Source organism: Carassius carassius, chromosome 45 (assembly GCF_963082965.1).
Source record: "Carassius carassius chromosome 45, fCarCar2.1, whole genome shotgun sequence".
NCBI classification, from domain to species: domain Eukaryota; kingdom Metazoa; phylum Chordata; class Actinopteri; order Cypriniformes; family Cyprinidae; genus Carassius; species Carassius carassius.
In genome coordinates, this window is record NC_081799.1 from 8470964 (window position 1) to 8483423 (window position 12460).

At 45.3% G+C, this 12460-nt stretch overlaps 1 protein-coding gene across 1 annotated transcript; it reads left to right on the forward strand.

The window, feature by feature from the left end:
* Positions 1-502: 502 nt before the first annotated feature.
* LOC132127435 (protein-lysine 6-oxidase-like) lies at positions 503-9913 on the forward strand. Its single transcript, XM_059539300.1, has 8 exons — positions 503-546; positions 650-1303; positions 2015-2123; positions 2596-2733; positions 3509-3665; positions 7475-7570; positions 9109-9224; positions 9320-9913. The coding sequence occupies exons 2-8, from the start codon at positions 703-705 to the stop codon at positions 9324-9326; spliced, it is 1224 nt and encodes a 407-aa protein (XP_059395283.1). The 5' UTR covers positions 503-546; positions 650-702; the 3' UTR covers positions 9327-9913.
* The last annotated feature ends 2547 nt before the right edge of the window (positions 9914-12460 follow it).

Below are 12460 nucleotides of genomic sequence, written 5' to 3' on the forward strand. Positions count from 1 at the left end.
AAATAATATTTACACAAAATAAAGATTTTTGTAGAACATAAAAAAGTAACAAACTGTAGCTAAGTTTGGTTTCTTTTTATTTATTTATAAATATGTTGGAAAATAATGATTAATATATGCATTCAAGGAACAATAAAGCAGTTTAGTAGTCCACGTTTTATGATATTTTTTATTTTTTTGAGAGTACATGCCACATGCATTTTATACTGGTTTCCTTTTACTTTTTATTATTAATTTATGTGTATGCATACGGGAATGCATTGCACTGAGGAAGATGTCAACAAACATTTTTGCACTAATGTAGGTCACGATGACAGCAGTTTTAAGTCATTTTTACAAATTCTTTACATATTTCTTTTGAACATGTTAAATAACACGTTTTACAGTTTCATAAGGACGGGGCCTTTCCGTTACCAGAGCTTGTATAACAAAAAAACTTAAAAAAAAAAAAAAAAAAAGTCAGCTCCTCCTTCCTCTCACTTGCGCATCGGTTAGTCCAAGTGCAGAGCAATAGGAGGTCGCACTGAGATCACACCTTTCCGTTATGTAAGTCTCACTTGATTTATTAATTTATTAGGCTATTTTTTTTTACAAGCAAGCTTTATGAAAAAGCACTGCTTAGCCCAATTGTATTGTTTCCCCAATTCAGTTACTGGAACATCGGTACGCAGAAGAACTGGAGAAGCCAATTTAACATAAAAAATGAGTACGAGTTTCATTGACACCTTAATTTACGCATTTGCGCATGTGTGTTTTTTAAGTTGCATTGTACAAACTGGTGTTTCTCAGCGTCAGGGCAACAGTGGAGCGGCAGCTCTCAGACAAACCTTACAATGGCAGCACAACGGCAAACTCTTTAGTATATTAAGTCAAGGCTCGGAATATCAGCCACCGTTAAAACGAGACGGAAACCAAGAGCAGACGCAAGCCAGGCCGATAGCCATCGTCCGGAACGATGCTGCTGCTACGAGAACAGACGGCTCAGCAGCTGCTGCTGCTTCTTCTTCGCGAGCCTCCCAGAGCCGCTCCGCGCGCTTGCAGCCAGGTATCGGTGCGCGCTGGTTATCAGGTGGAACGCGCGCCAGAGGATCACGCGGCCGCAGGAATCAGACGGAGCAGCTGCAAACATCAGTCAACGGCACCGAAAGACCCACACTGGACGATGAAATGATGGTTGGAGATGATCCTTACGACCCATACAAGTCTAGTGACCCGGACAACCCGTATTATAACTATTATGACACTTATGAGAGACGGCGTCCTGCCCCGCGCCCGGGATATGGCACAAGATACTTCCAGAATGGTAAAGACCGACTCTATCTATCTATCTATCTATCTATCTATCTATCTATCTATCTATCTATCTATCTATCTATGACTTTCTTTACTTTTTGCAATTTTTGCCTCATGCTTATTGATCCGTTATATTTTTTTGTGTGGATTTGGCAACTTCCATAAATTAATAAATAATAGGGCATCTTTCCACATAAACAAATACAAATGCTATTCATTTGATATTTGATTACGCTATTATTACGTTGCGTAATAGCTACTCTGGATTAAACATGATTTGCAATGTTGCAATGATTTGCAGTGTTGCGCAAAATGCACAGTCTGTCCACCATTTATGGAACTATATCATTCAAGCTATATGAAGAAATATAAAGTTAACAAAAGTGTTTAAAATATTTTGCAGCAATCTGCATCAAAAAAAAAAAAAAAAAAAAAAAAAACAAAAAGAGCATGACGCCATCTTATCCTCCTCTTGTATGTTAATTGCATAATTACATGTGTTTATTTTAATTGAAACTCTTGGGATAAAATAATGGCATCCTTGTGAAAAACAACAGGCCAAGATGGTTTGCTTGTCATGGTCTGATGTTTCTTCGAGGGGTTTTGAGAACTTGGCAGGTGGTCAGTCTAGTTTAAGCTGTTTTAAAATAATCTTATACTTTTATTTGAATTCTATGCGTTTTTCTTGTATCTGTAAATAAAACATTTCAGTGTTTTATAGGTTTGCCTGATCTTGTTGGAGACCCATACTACATCCAAGCGTCCGCCTACGTGCAGAGTGTTCCAATGTACAATCTCAGATGCGCCGCTGAGGAAAACTGCTTGGCGAGGTACTATTGTTGATATTAACCAGAAGAGCATAATCAAGATTTTTGCTGCAGTGCTGCACCTAGAGAGAGTCAGGGCACTCGCATTCCTCCAAGTGTAACAGATGAGTCATGAGAACCTATTTAAATCCCATGTGGTAGGAACATCCTATAACTCAAACCAGCTCTGTCAGAGGGGAACAAATTAAACGAAAAGCCCTGCCAAGGTGGGAAGACAGGAACTCTACAAACAGATTTCACATAAAGCTGTTTACATGGAAAAATAATCACATGGATGACTGCGAAACACATTACTGGGACACACAGAAAATAGTCAAGTCTAGTTTCTTTGGAAATGTGCATCTGTACTTGTTCCATGAGCGTTTGAAATGTGGCCACGGGGCCAAGATACACATTCTGAAAGCTGTTAGGACAATATGAGAAACTTAAGGAATGTCTGATATTTTGTAACCACTGGGCTGTTTTTGTCGAGTAGCAGTGCATACAGATCCAGCGTGAGAGACTACGACACGCGTATGTTGCTGAGGTTCCCGCAGCGAGTCATGAACCAAGGAACCTCTGACTTCCTTCCCAGCAGGCCACGCTACAGCTGGGAATGGCACAGCTGCCATCAGTAAGTCCGAATCTGACATGTCCATCCATTTCTGCAGTTGCATGTCTAGTAATGCATCACAGACCACTTTTAAGAACTCTAAACGGAGCAGATATGATGCAATGAACTGAATTCCTTTGGCAAAAGTAAGATCATGAAGCTTTATCATGGTTTGAGTGTTGTATCTGACTGATATCTGAATCTAGTGCTGGTGTAGCTGTTTTTACAGGGAAAAAGGTCTGTGTTCTTGTCTAAATGAAAACACTTAGAAGAGGCCCACTATTGCTGCTTATACTTCAGTTGAGTCAGTAATGGCTCAGTACATAGTTTTGTCCTGAAGTAAGCCGTGTCTCACCACCAACTATGGATTACATTTGGAGAAGCTCCAGTGTATACAATGACTTTAGGTCTTGCGCATAAATGAGGCGTAAGGTCTGTGTGCTGACCTACATTTATTTGACGTGTCATAATATGAACTTTTTTGGTTGTTATTTATTTTTTATACTGCACAAAATGTTTTTTTTTAAAGCTGGACCTACTTAATTGTCCATTAGGGTTTTTTACTATGCTGCGGTTTTTCCACTTGGTTTAAAGGAATATTTTATCCAGAATTTTTTTTGAATCATTTACTCATTCCATATCCGTATGACTTTCTTTATTCTGTAGAACCTAAAGGAGAATTTTTGAAGAATGTACTGGTCGCTTTTCCCCATATAATTACAATCAGGGCAAAATTCAAAATGCACCAGTTGAAAGTGATGCATGATGATTACCTGATTTACTTTGCTGTTTCTAGGCACTACCACAGCATGGACGAGTTCAGTCATTATGACCTGCTGGAATCCAGTTCACAGAGAAGAGTAGCAGAGGGACACAAGGCTAGTTTCTGTCTGGAGGACACGTCCTGTGACTACGGCTACTACCGACGATACGCCTGCACCTCCCACACTCAGGTCAATCTCATTTAATATTTATGTGCTTCTATGACTCCAAAACGATGTAACTGAAATTAAACCTGTGATCGATTTGAAACATTGTATGTTGCAAAATAGTGCCTTTGATAAAAAACAGACAGAAAACTCAATTCACAATGGATTTCTAAAGCCTTTGAGGTTTGCATGTGGCTAAGCTAACAACACCACTCCAGTAAACATAAGAAATACATTAAACTACTAAAATGAAACCTCAAGTGACAGATTTAAAAACTTTTTACATTATAACAATAGTGCTTCTCACTGAAAGTCTCAATGAAAGACTCAATTCACAATGAATTTCTGAAGATTCTGAGGCTAGCATGTTACTAAGATAACAACGCGTGTTACATAAATTAACCATGGTTTTATTATAGTAAAAGTGTGGCAACCATGTTTTTTTTGGGGCATATTGACTACCATTTGTATAATTTGTATAACTATAGTTAAGTTGTATTAATTAAAGTAACTATAGATAATGTATAATTATAGTATAACTATAGTAACCATGTTTTTTTTATTTTTTATTTGTAGTATAACCATGGTAAATTTTTGTAACGGTACTACTGAAAGAAAAAAAAACAATATTGAATGATATTACTGTAATGATAAAACCTTCATATTCATCTGGAAGAAGGAGACGGGAACCGGCAGACAATCACAATAAAACTTTAATAATCAAAATAAACACAAAACAGTGCACCAGCCCCTCACGGACGACTGGTGCGCTCAAATAAAAACCAAAACACAACTAAAAGCCCAGGCCTGGTCCTCTCTCATCCTTCACTGTCGTCGCTCCAGTTTTATATCCTTCCATCTTCTACGTGGGACTCGAGACCGGCAGTGGGTCGCAGGTGTCACTGATTTCCCAATCATTGCCGGCCTCCCTCCTTGTTCCCACGTCCCTCGGCCCCGCCCCACTCGCCACATACCCCCATCGCCCCTCGCAGGCCGGGGGGTACCCTCGAGACTGCGCTCTACTCCCCCCCCCTCCCTCCGGGGGGGACCGCTCACGGGGACCTGCGGGAACCTGGGGGTAGGACAGACGAGGCGAGAGAAAAGGAGATGGAAGGAGGAGCGACAGAGACGAGACAGGGGAGAGAGAGAAAAAAAATTAAAAATTTCCGGTTCCCAGACGCACTGCTGCTCTGCCCTCCACCGGCTGGGCGATCTCCTCCGCGGTGCCTGGCGGTGGCACTGGACGGCCCTCCGCCGCCCGGTGGACAGCGACGGCTCCTCCGGTTTTGGGCAGCCGGCAGGAGTCCCCCGTTCCCTGCTCCTCCGGATACCTTCACGGAGGCAGCAGGCTCCGGCCCCCTGGCGAACGGCGCCGACTCCACCGCTCCCTCACGGACGGCAGCCGCCCCTCCATATCGTGGGTGGTCGGCAGCGAGCTCGCCCGTCCCCGGCAACTCGCTCCAGTCCACCGCCTCGAGCGTCCATGGCGGCATCCTCCTCGCCTGCTCTGTGGCACCGCGGATTCACCACAGCGGCAAGGGATCTTCAGCAGCGCGTCCCTCCTTCTCCCGGGTTTCGGCACCACTGTAATGATAAAACCTTCATATTCATCCGGAAGAAGGAGGCGGGAACCGGCGGACAATCACAATAAAACTTTAATAATCAAAATAAACACAAAACAGCGCACCAGCCCCTCACGGACGACTGGTGCGCTCAAATAAAAACCAAAACACAACTAAAAGCCCAGGCCTGGTCCTCTCTCGTCCTTCACTGTCGTCGCTCCAGTTTTATATCCTTCCATCTCCTACGTGGGACTCGAGACCGACAGTGGGTCGCAGGTGTCACTGATTTCCCAATCATTGCCGGCCTCCCTCCTTGTTCCCACGTCCCTCGGCCCCGCCCCACTCGCCACAATTACATATTTAATTAATATTTGTCCTGCAGTGTCCACCATCTTGGATGGATTTACAATAATTTCTGGGATCACCATGTTTGTCGAAAATAAATTCTTGACAAACATGGAATAAAAATATGTATGTCAGGATTATGGACTTATCTGTGTGTTTTTGCCCTCATGTTGACTGTGTTAATTTGATTCCAGGTGTGCCACGTTCCTCCCCAATTATCCTGCCTTTAAAAGCCCTAGTCCTTTCAGTTCTTGTTTGTCAGATCTACTTGTTGGATGTCTCCCTGGTTTCTTGTCTCTACTTTAGATTATTAAAGACTTATTCATGTTATTTCCAGCGTTTCATCATTCCCTTCTAGAGGAAGATTGTGACAGAAGACCCGACCGAAACAGTAACCTATGTATCTATCCTCTGTTTTTGTTTTTAATTTTTTCTCTCAGTGTTTTTGTTTCCGTCGTGTTTTCCCATGGATCCCCTCCTTTGCCCGGGGTACCTCCGAAATCACACAAAATCACTCAAAACCCACACCAGACTCTTCTGGGTACTGGCAAGCCTCACTAACTACCCGGACGACGCGCTCTGTGTGTTGTGTTCTACGATGCCAGTTTTAACATCATGTACAGAGCGCCGTCTTCGAAGGACGATCCCTGAGCGAATTTCACTGCCTTTTGTGGAGTGGACAATGGTGAGAAATGGATCTCCGTTCCCCGCCGGTTCCCAAGAGCTTATTGCCAGTGCCACTCCTGACCCAGAGCCCAGCCCACCATCTCCCTGCGAGCCAGCACAAAGCCAAGCAACTGAGCAGAGGATCTCCCCAGGAGTTGTGCCCAACTCGTCAGACCAGGTGCGAGAGCTGGCTACAGAGCCCACCACGAGATAGAAAGCCACGGACGGTGTGAACGCGGAGAGGAGCTGCCCCCTGCATCGCGGCTGAGGGTGAGCTTGGAGTGGTGTTGATGCCAAAAACGGCCCCCTCTCCTCTCTCCGTCGGTCCCGTCCAGCCCTCCTTCGTCCTTGGTTCCCTCATCCAGCCCTAAGAGGGCTTCCAATCCACCTGTGCCCGCTCCTAGAAAAAGAACGCCCTCCCACCAACACCTGCCTCCTCCACTGCTGTCGTCTGGCAAACCCTCTGCTCGCCCTCGCCCACCATCATTGTGGTGTGAGCCCCGCGGGACTGCCATCCTCCAGCATCGCCAAGGTCAGAGCATCCCTCACCTCTGCCTCCAACCTATGAGGCTCGGACACCGCCTCGGCCCATGTGGCTTCACCTCGACTCCTAGCTCCCTCGCCTCCACCGTCACCCATTGATCCATCAGCTCCACTGGGCTCCCTCGTCCCTCCTGCTTTGCCTTTTTCAGGTGTTGACCCGCCATCGCCTCTGGTCTCCTCTCTTCTGGCTGCTACTTGTCGCTCCATCCCACTGGCTCTGCTGGGCTCCTTCTTCCCCGCCAGCTCCACCTTGGTCTGTTTATATTGTATCTCTGTGGCAGAATTGCAATGCCACATACTGGTCCGGCATTTATACTACTGTGCATTTTGTGTTGGTTTCGTGTGGACGCAGATATGTCTTGAGACGAGGGGAAAAAATATTGGATCAGGAAAGCTCTGGTTTTGTATACATATACATACCTTGTATACATACCTACCCCTCACAGAAAATGTACAAAACCATACAAGTGAGACTGTATGAATTAATACTAATTAGCCACCTCATAAAATATGTACAAAGTGGTCATTATTAATCATAGCCACTGCAAGAAAAATGTCTGCCCCTATACTTACTATGGTTCAGTGATGGTATATTATGGTAATACCATGTTACTTGAAAAGATACCATGATGCATACCTTAGTTTTGACATTAAACTTCAAGGTACCATACTACAGTATGTGCATGTGCTAAAAGTATGCTATTGTTTTTTTTCCAGGGCCTGAGTCCAGGGTGTTACGACACTTACAATGCCGACATCGACTGCCAGTGGATAGATATTACTGATGTGAAACCTGGAAACTACATCCTCAAGGTTTATGGCCTTAATCAAATTTATTTGATCATTTACAGTATTTACAAATGTATTACTACTAAATATTGTAGAAACTTAATTTTCTGTAAATTTGCTTTGCAATGATTTGTATCTAGGGTGACCACCTGCTAATAAGCCCAAGGGGGGACAAGGGGTACGTTTCTGAGGGACAATGTGGGACACCCCATGGGCAGACTCACTGATAGTGGTTTACCCATTTCTAGCACATACCACCTTACATGGTATATTAATAATGCCCTATTCCCCTAAACATGTGTAATTGCTGATGTATGCTCATGACAGAATTGACAGATGCACTTCCACTTACGATTTACTTTAGCTATTTTATAAATTTTTCATTACAATTTATTCACTTTAAATAAATTATAATATAAAATTATAGGATTAAAATGAATTGTAGTTGCTCAACACCACAGGAAAAGTAAAAAAAAAGTCTGACATCACAACTCAAGGGAAGGGAATTCACTCATTCACTAATCCCTATATAGTGAATGGCAGTTGAGTTCACTATATCAGGAAGGAGTGAATAAATAAATAAGTGAACGGATTCGGACAGTGACGTAACCTGCACTGCGCGTGAGACTTGGAGCTGTTGCAAAAACATTGCCATGTGTGCTTTTATATTACATCTACCTAATTTTAGAAAATAATACTAATAGCAATAATACTCAAAATTACTTTATATTGCAGTTATACATACCTCCCGCGTCAGCTTTGTGGTTTTATCGATAGTATATAGTAATTATATATATATATATATATATATATATATATATATATATATATATATATATATATATATATTTTTTTTTTTTTTGTAATGCTTTTATGTTCATAATCATTAATTGCTATTAAAATAACGTACTGAGAACAAAAATAAACACACAAAAACGTTCATAATTATGTATTTATTACTTTTAGTATCTTGACACTCGCTCAAGCAGCGTTTTGAGCTCAGATAAGATGGTTGTTGAGCGTCCACAGGCGACTGTTAATTTTACATCGGAATACACTACACCACGGAATACGGAAAAATGTAAATTATCCACCAAATTATCATTTTTGTAAGTTAACAACGATGCCACCTCAGTAAATTAGTCAAATAATAAACTGAGTTATTGCCTACATAACATATTTTAAAATAAATAATGTAGGAAAAACGTTAAAACAGAAATAATAAAGATGTAAACTTCATCTCTCATTCAAACTCGCTCGCTCCCGCTCTCGCAGTAGCGTGCTGAACTGTCAAGTAGCTAATGTTCGTTTGGCTGCCTGGGGCTCAGGATAGAGCCATCAATTTTTTTGAGCAAGCATTGATTTTGCGTGACACAGTCTCAATTTGCGGGACGCATGAATTGGACTTCAAACGCTGTGCGCGCACGCGCTACGCGGGACGGGTGGTCACCCTATTTGTATCATAAAAAGCACTATACAAATAAAATTACATTGAATTATTGCATTCAAAAAATGTCCAATATCATGTTCCTGACTTGCCTGTTTGTCTTTTTCTGGTTTAGGTTAGTATAAATCCCAGTTACCAGGTGCCAGAGTCAGACTACAGCAACAATATTGTTCGCTGTGATGTACGTTACACTGGAAACTACGCTTATGTTTCAGGATGTCATATTTCACAGTGAGTAGGCTATACTTCATTAATTTCATATTGTATACATTATGTTTTGATTGACTAGTTAAACTAAAGACATTAATATGCTATACTTATTTCAGGTATTAAGGATCTAGTAAAGGATCATAAGGAATAGGAAAAGCACATCAGAAAAGAAGTTTGATGATAAATACCTGTGACAAAGTGAACCGATGTATGGAAGCCGATCATGGGCCACCTTCCTGTTTGTGAGAGCCAATAATCAGCAGGGCATTTTAGTGTTGACTGTGCCACAGAATATAGAAGTCTGAGGCATAAGTCCAGTTTTACAGGCAATTGCATTATTCGTTTTTTATATATATATTTTTGCTATTAAATTACTAAGCAAAAATGAAAAAACAAGAGTCCAGGAACATATTGTGCTGGATTCCTCCTGCAGAAATTTGGATAAAATGGTGGTTCTACTGCGAAAAACCACCACAGTTCGCAGAGATACCACACATTCCCCAAATCATTCAGCATCATTCTCTGATAAATTATAAACATTAAACCTTCAGCTATTGACACACTGGGGTTTTTACCTAAAAGATGCTTTAGTGTGCTAGAGCGATGCTTTAGTTGTGTATTCTAAGTAGATATTGATATACAGAAGCTCATATTACTGCAACACGTATTATATATGAAAAGAAAATTACTTGAATAAATAACTTCACACTCAGCCTCATTATATGACTTTGTCTTGTATTTTGACTTGCTAATCTCACAAATAATTAAAGTAAATATATGTGCTGTTTTTTATGGTTTTGTGTGATTTCTGAAGTATTTTCTAAAAGTAATAAATTAGTAAAAATGTGTAATCAAATGTGTATATGTAGATATATTAATAACATGAAAAAAAAAAGAATTAGGATACTGTCACAAAACGCTGCCAGCAGGAACATACCTGGTAACTAATGAATTATGGAGGGACAGAAACTGGGTCACACAGAACATGGGGAATGGAACACATGCAGGGAAAACAACACAATGAGTCCAGTGGTGTGAAATTACCCCCACCTCCCTGAAGGTGCGATCTCACACCGTAGGAACATAAAGAGGGAGAACATAAAGTGGGTGGGAACTTGGGAGGAGGTTCCAGTGGGGGACGGACTCCCAGGAGAGGGCCAGCAGACAGAGACCACGGAGGGAGGAGATGATGGAGGGAGGAGACAGGAGGGACCAGGAGCTGGAGGAACCCAGCAGGACCCAGGCCACAGCCATAACAGCCGACGGTGGGAGGAGCCATGGAGGAGGTATGGCCACTGACTCCAGGGGGCCGACCAGTGGTGGCAGAGCAGGTGGAGGAGGATCCAGAGGTGGAGACGGAGAACCAGGGTGACGGGGAGGATCCGGAGGTCCTAGGCGGAACCGATGGTGCCAGCGACCGACGCAGAAATGAGGATCCGGGAGGCCGCGGTGGAACCAGAGCGACAGAGGACTGAGGTGGAGCCGAGCGGATGAAGGAGCCTGATGGAGCCAGAGGGATGGAGGGACATGGCAAAGCCAGAGGAGTGGAGTCCCGAGGCGCAGGATGGTCGAGGAGCGGCCACAGAAGGGCACATTCTAGGAACAGGCACGAGAGAGAGCTCTGGGGCTGGAGCCGACACTGGAGCGAGTTCTGGGGCTGGAGCCGAAAACGGGGCGAGCTCTGGGGCTGTAGCCGACGCCGGAACGGGCTCTGGGGCTGGAGCTGACACTGGAGCGAGTTCCGGGGCTGGAGCTGACACTGGAGAGAGCTCTGGGGCTGGAGCCGACACCGGAACGGGCTCTGGGGCTGGAGCTGACACTGGAGCGAGCTCTGGGGCTGGAGCTGACACTGGAGAGAGCTCTGGGGCTGGAGCCGATACTGGAGAGAGCTCTGGGGCTGGAGCCAACACCGGAGCGGGCTCTGGGGCTGGAGCTGACACTGGAGCGAGTTCCGGGGCTGGAGCTGACACTGGAGCGAGCTCTGGGGCTGGAGCCGATACTGGAGAGAGCTCTGGGGCTGGAGCCAACACCGGAGCGGGCTCTGGGGCTGGAGCTGACACTGGAGCGAGCTCTGGGCTGGAGCTGACACTGGAGTGAGCTCTGGGGCTGGAGCCGATACTGGAGAGAGCTCTGGGGCTGGAGCTGACACTGGAGAGAGCTCTGGGGCTGGAGCCGACACTGCAGAGAGCTCTGGGGCTGGAGCTGACACTGGAGCGAGCTCTGGGCTGGAGCTGACACTGGAGTGAGCTCTGGGGCTGGAGCCGACACTGAAGAGAGCTCTGGGGCTGGAGCTGACACTGGAGCGAGCTCTGGGGCTGGAGCTGACATTGGAGAGAGATCTGAGGCTGGAGCTGACACTGGAGAGAGCTCTGGGGCTGGAGCTGACACCGGAACGGGCTCTGGGGCTGGAGCTGACACTGGAGAGAGCTCTGGGGCTGGAGCTGACACTGGAGAGAGCTCTGGGGCTGGAGCCGACACTGGAGAGAGCTCTGGGGCTGGAGCCGACACTGAAGAGAGCTCTGGGGCTGGAGCTGACACTGGAGCGAGCTCTGGGCTGGAGCTGACACTGGAGTGAGCTCTGGGGCTGGAGCTGACATTGGAGAGAGATCTGAGGCTGGAGCTGACACTGGAGAGAGCTCTGGGGCTGGAGCTGACACCGGAACGGGCTCTGGGGCTGGAGCTGACACTGGAGCGAGCTCTGGGCTGGAGCTGACACTGGAGAGAGCTCTGGGGCTGGAGCTGACACTGGAGAGAGCTCTGGGGCTGGAGCTGACACTGGAGAGAGATCTGGGGCTGGAGCCGACACTGGAGAGAGCTCTGGGGCTGGAGCTGACACTGGAGAGAGCTCTGGGGCTGGAGCTGACACCGGAACGGGCTCTGGGGCTGGAGCTGACACTGGAGCGAGCTCTGGGCTGGAGCTGACATTGGAGAGAGCTCTGGGCTGGAGCTGACACTGGAGAGAGCTCTGGGGCTGGAGCTGACACTGGAGAGAGCTCTGGGGCAGGAGCTGACACTGGAGAGAGATCTGGGGCTGGAGCCGACACTGGAGAGAGCTCTGGGGCTGGAGCTGACACTGGAGAGAGCTCTGGGGCTGGAGCCAACACTGGAGCGAGTTCTGGGGAAATTAATCCCTTACTTCGTACGTACATCGGCACTTTGTTTTTTATGATGAGATAATTCATGGGATTCATAGAACTTGCACACATTCAACAATGCTGATGAGTTTCAGCGATGACTCTGCTCTAATCTGAATGTAA

What these genes read in the sequence shown, in the direction of transcription:
- LOC132127435 (XM_059539300.1), top strand. Translation starts at nt 703, where the DNA reads ATGAGTACGAGTTTCATTGACACCTTAATTTACGCATTTGCGCATGTG. An exon ending in GAGGAAAACTGCTTGGCGAG is followed by an intron (nt 2,124 to 2,595) that starts GTACTATTGTTG and finishes TTTGTCGAGTAG; the next exon opens with CAGTGCATACAGATCCAGCG. An exon ending in CCTGCACCTCCCACACTCAG is followed by an intron (nt 3,666 to 7,474) that starts GTCAATCTCATT and finishes TTTTTTTTCCAG; the next exon opens with GGCCTGAGTCCAGGGTGTTA.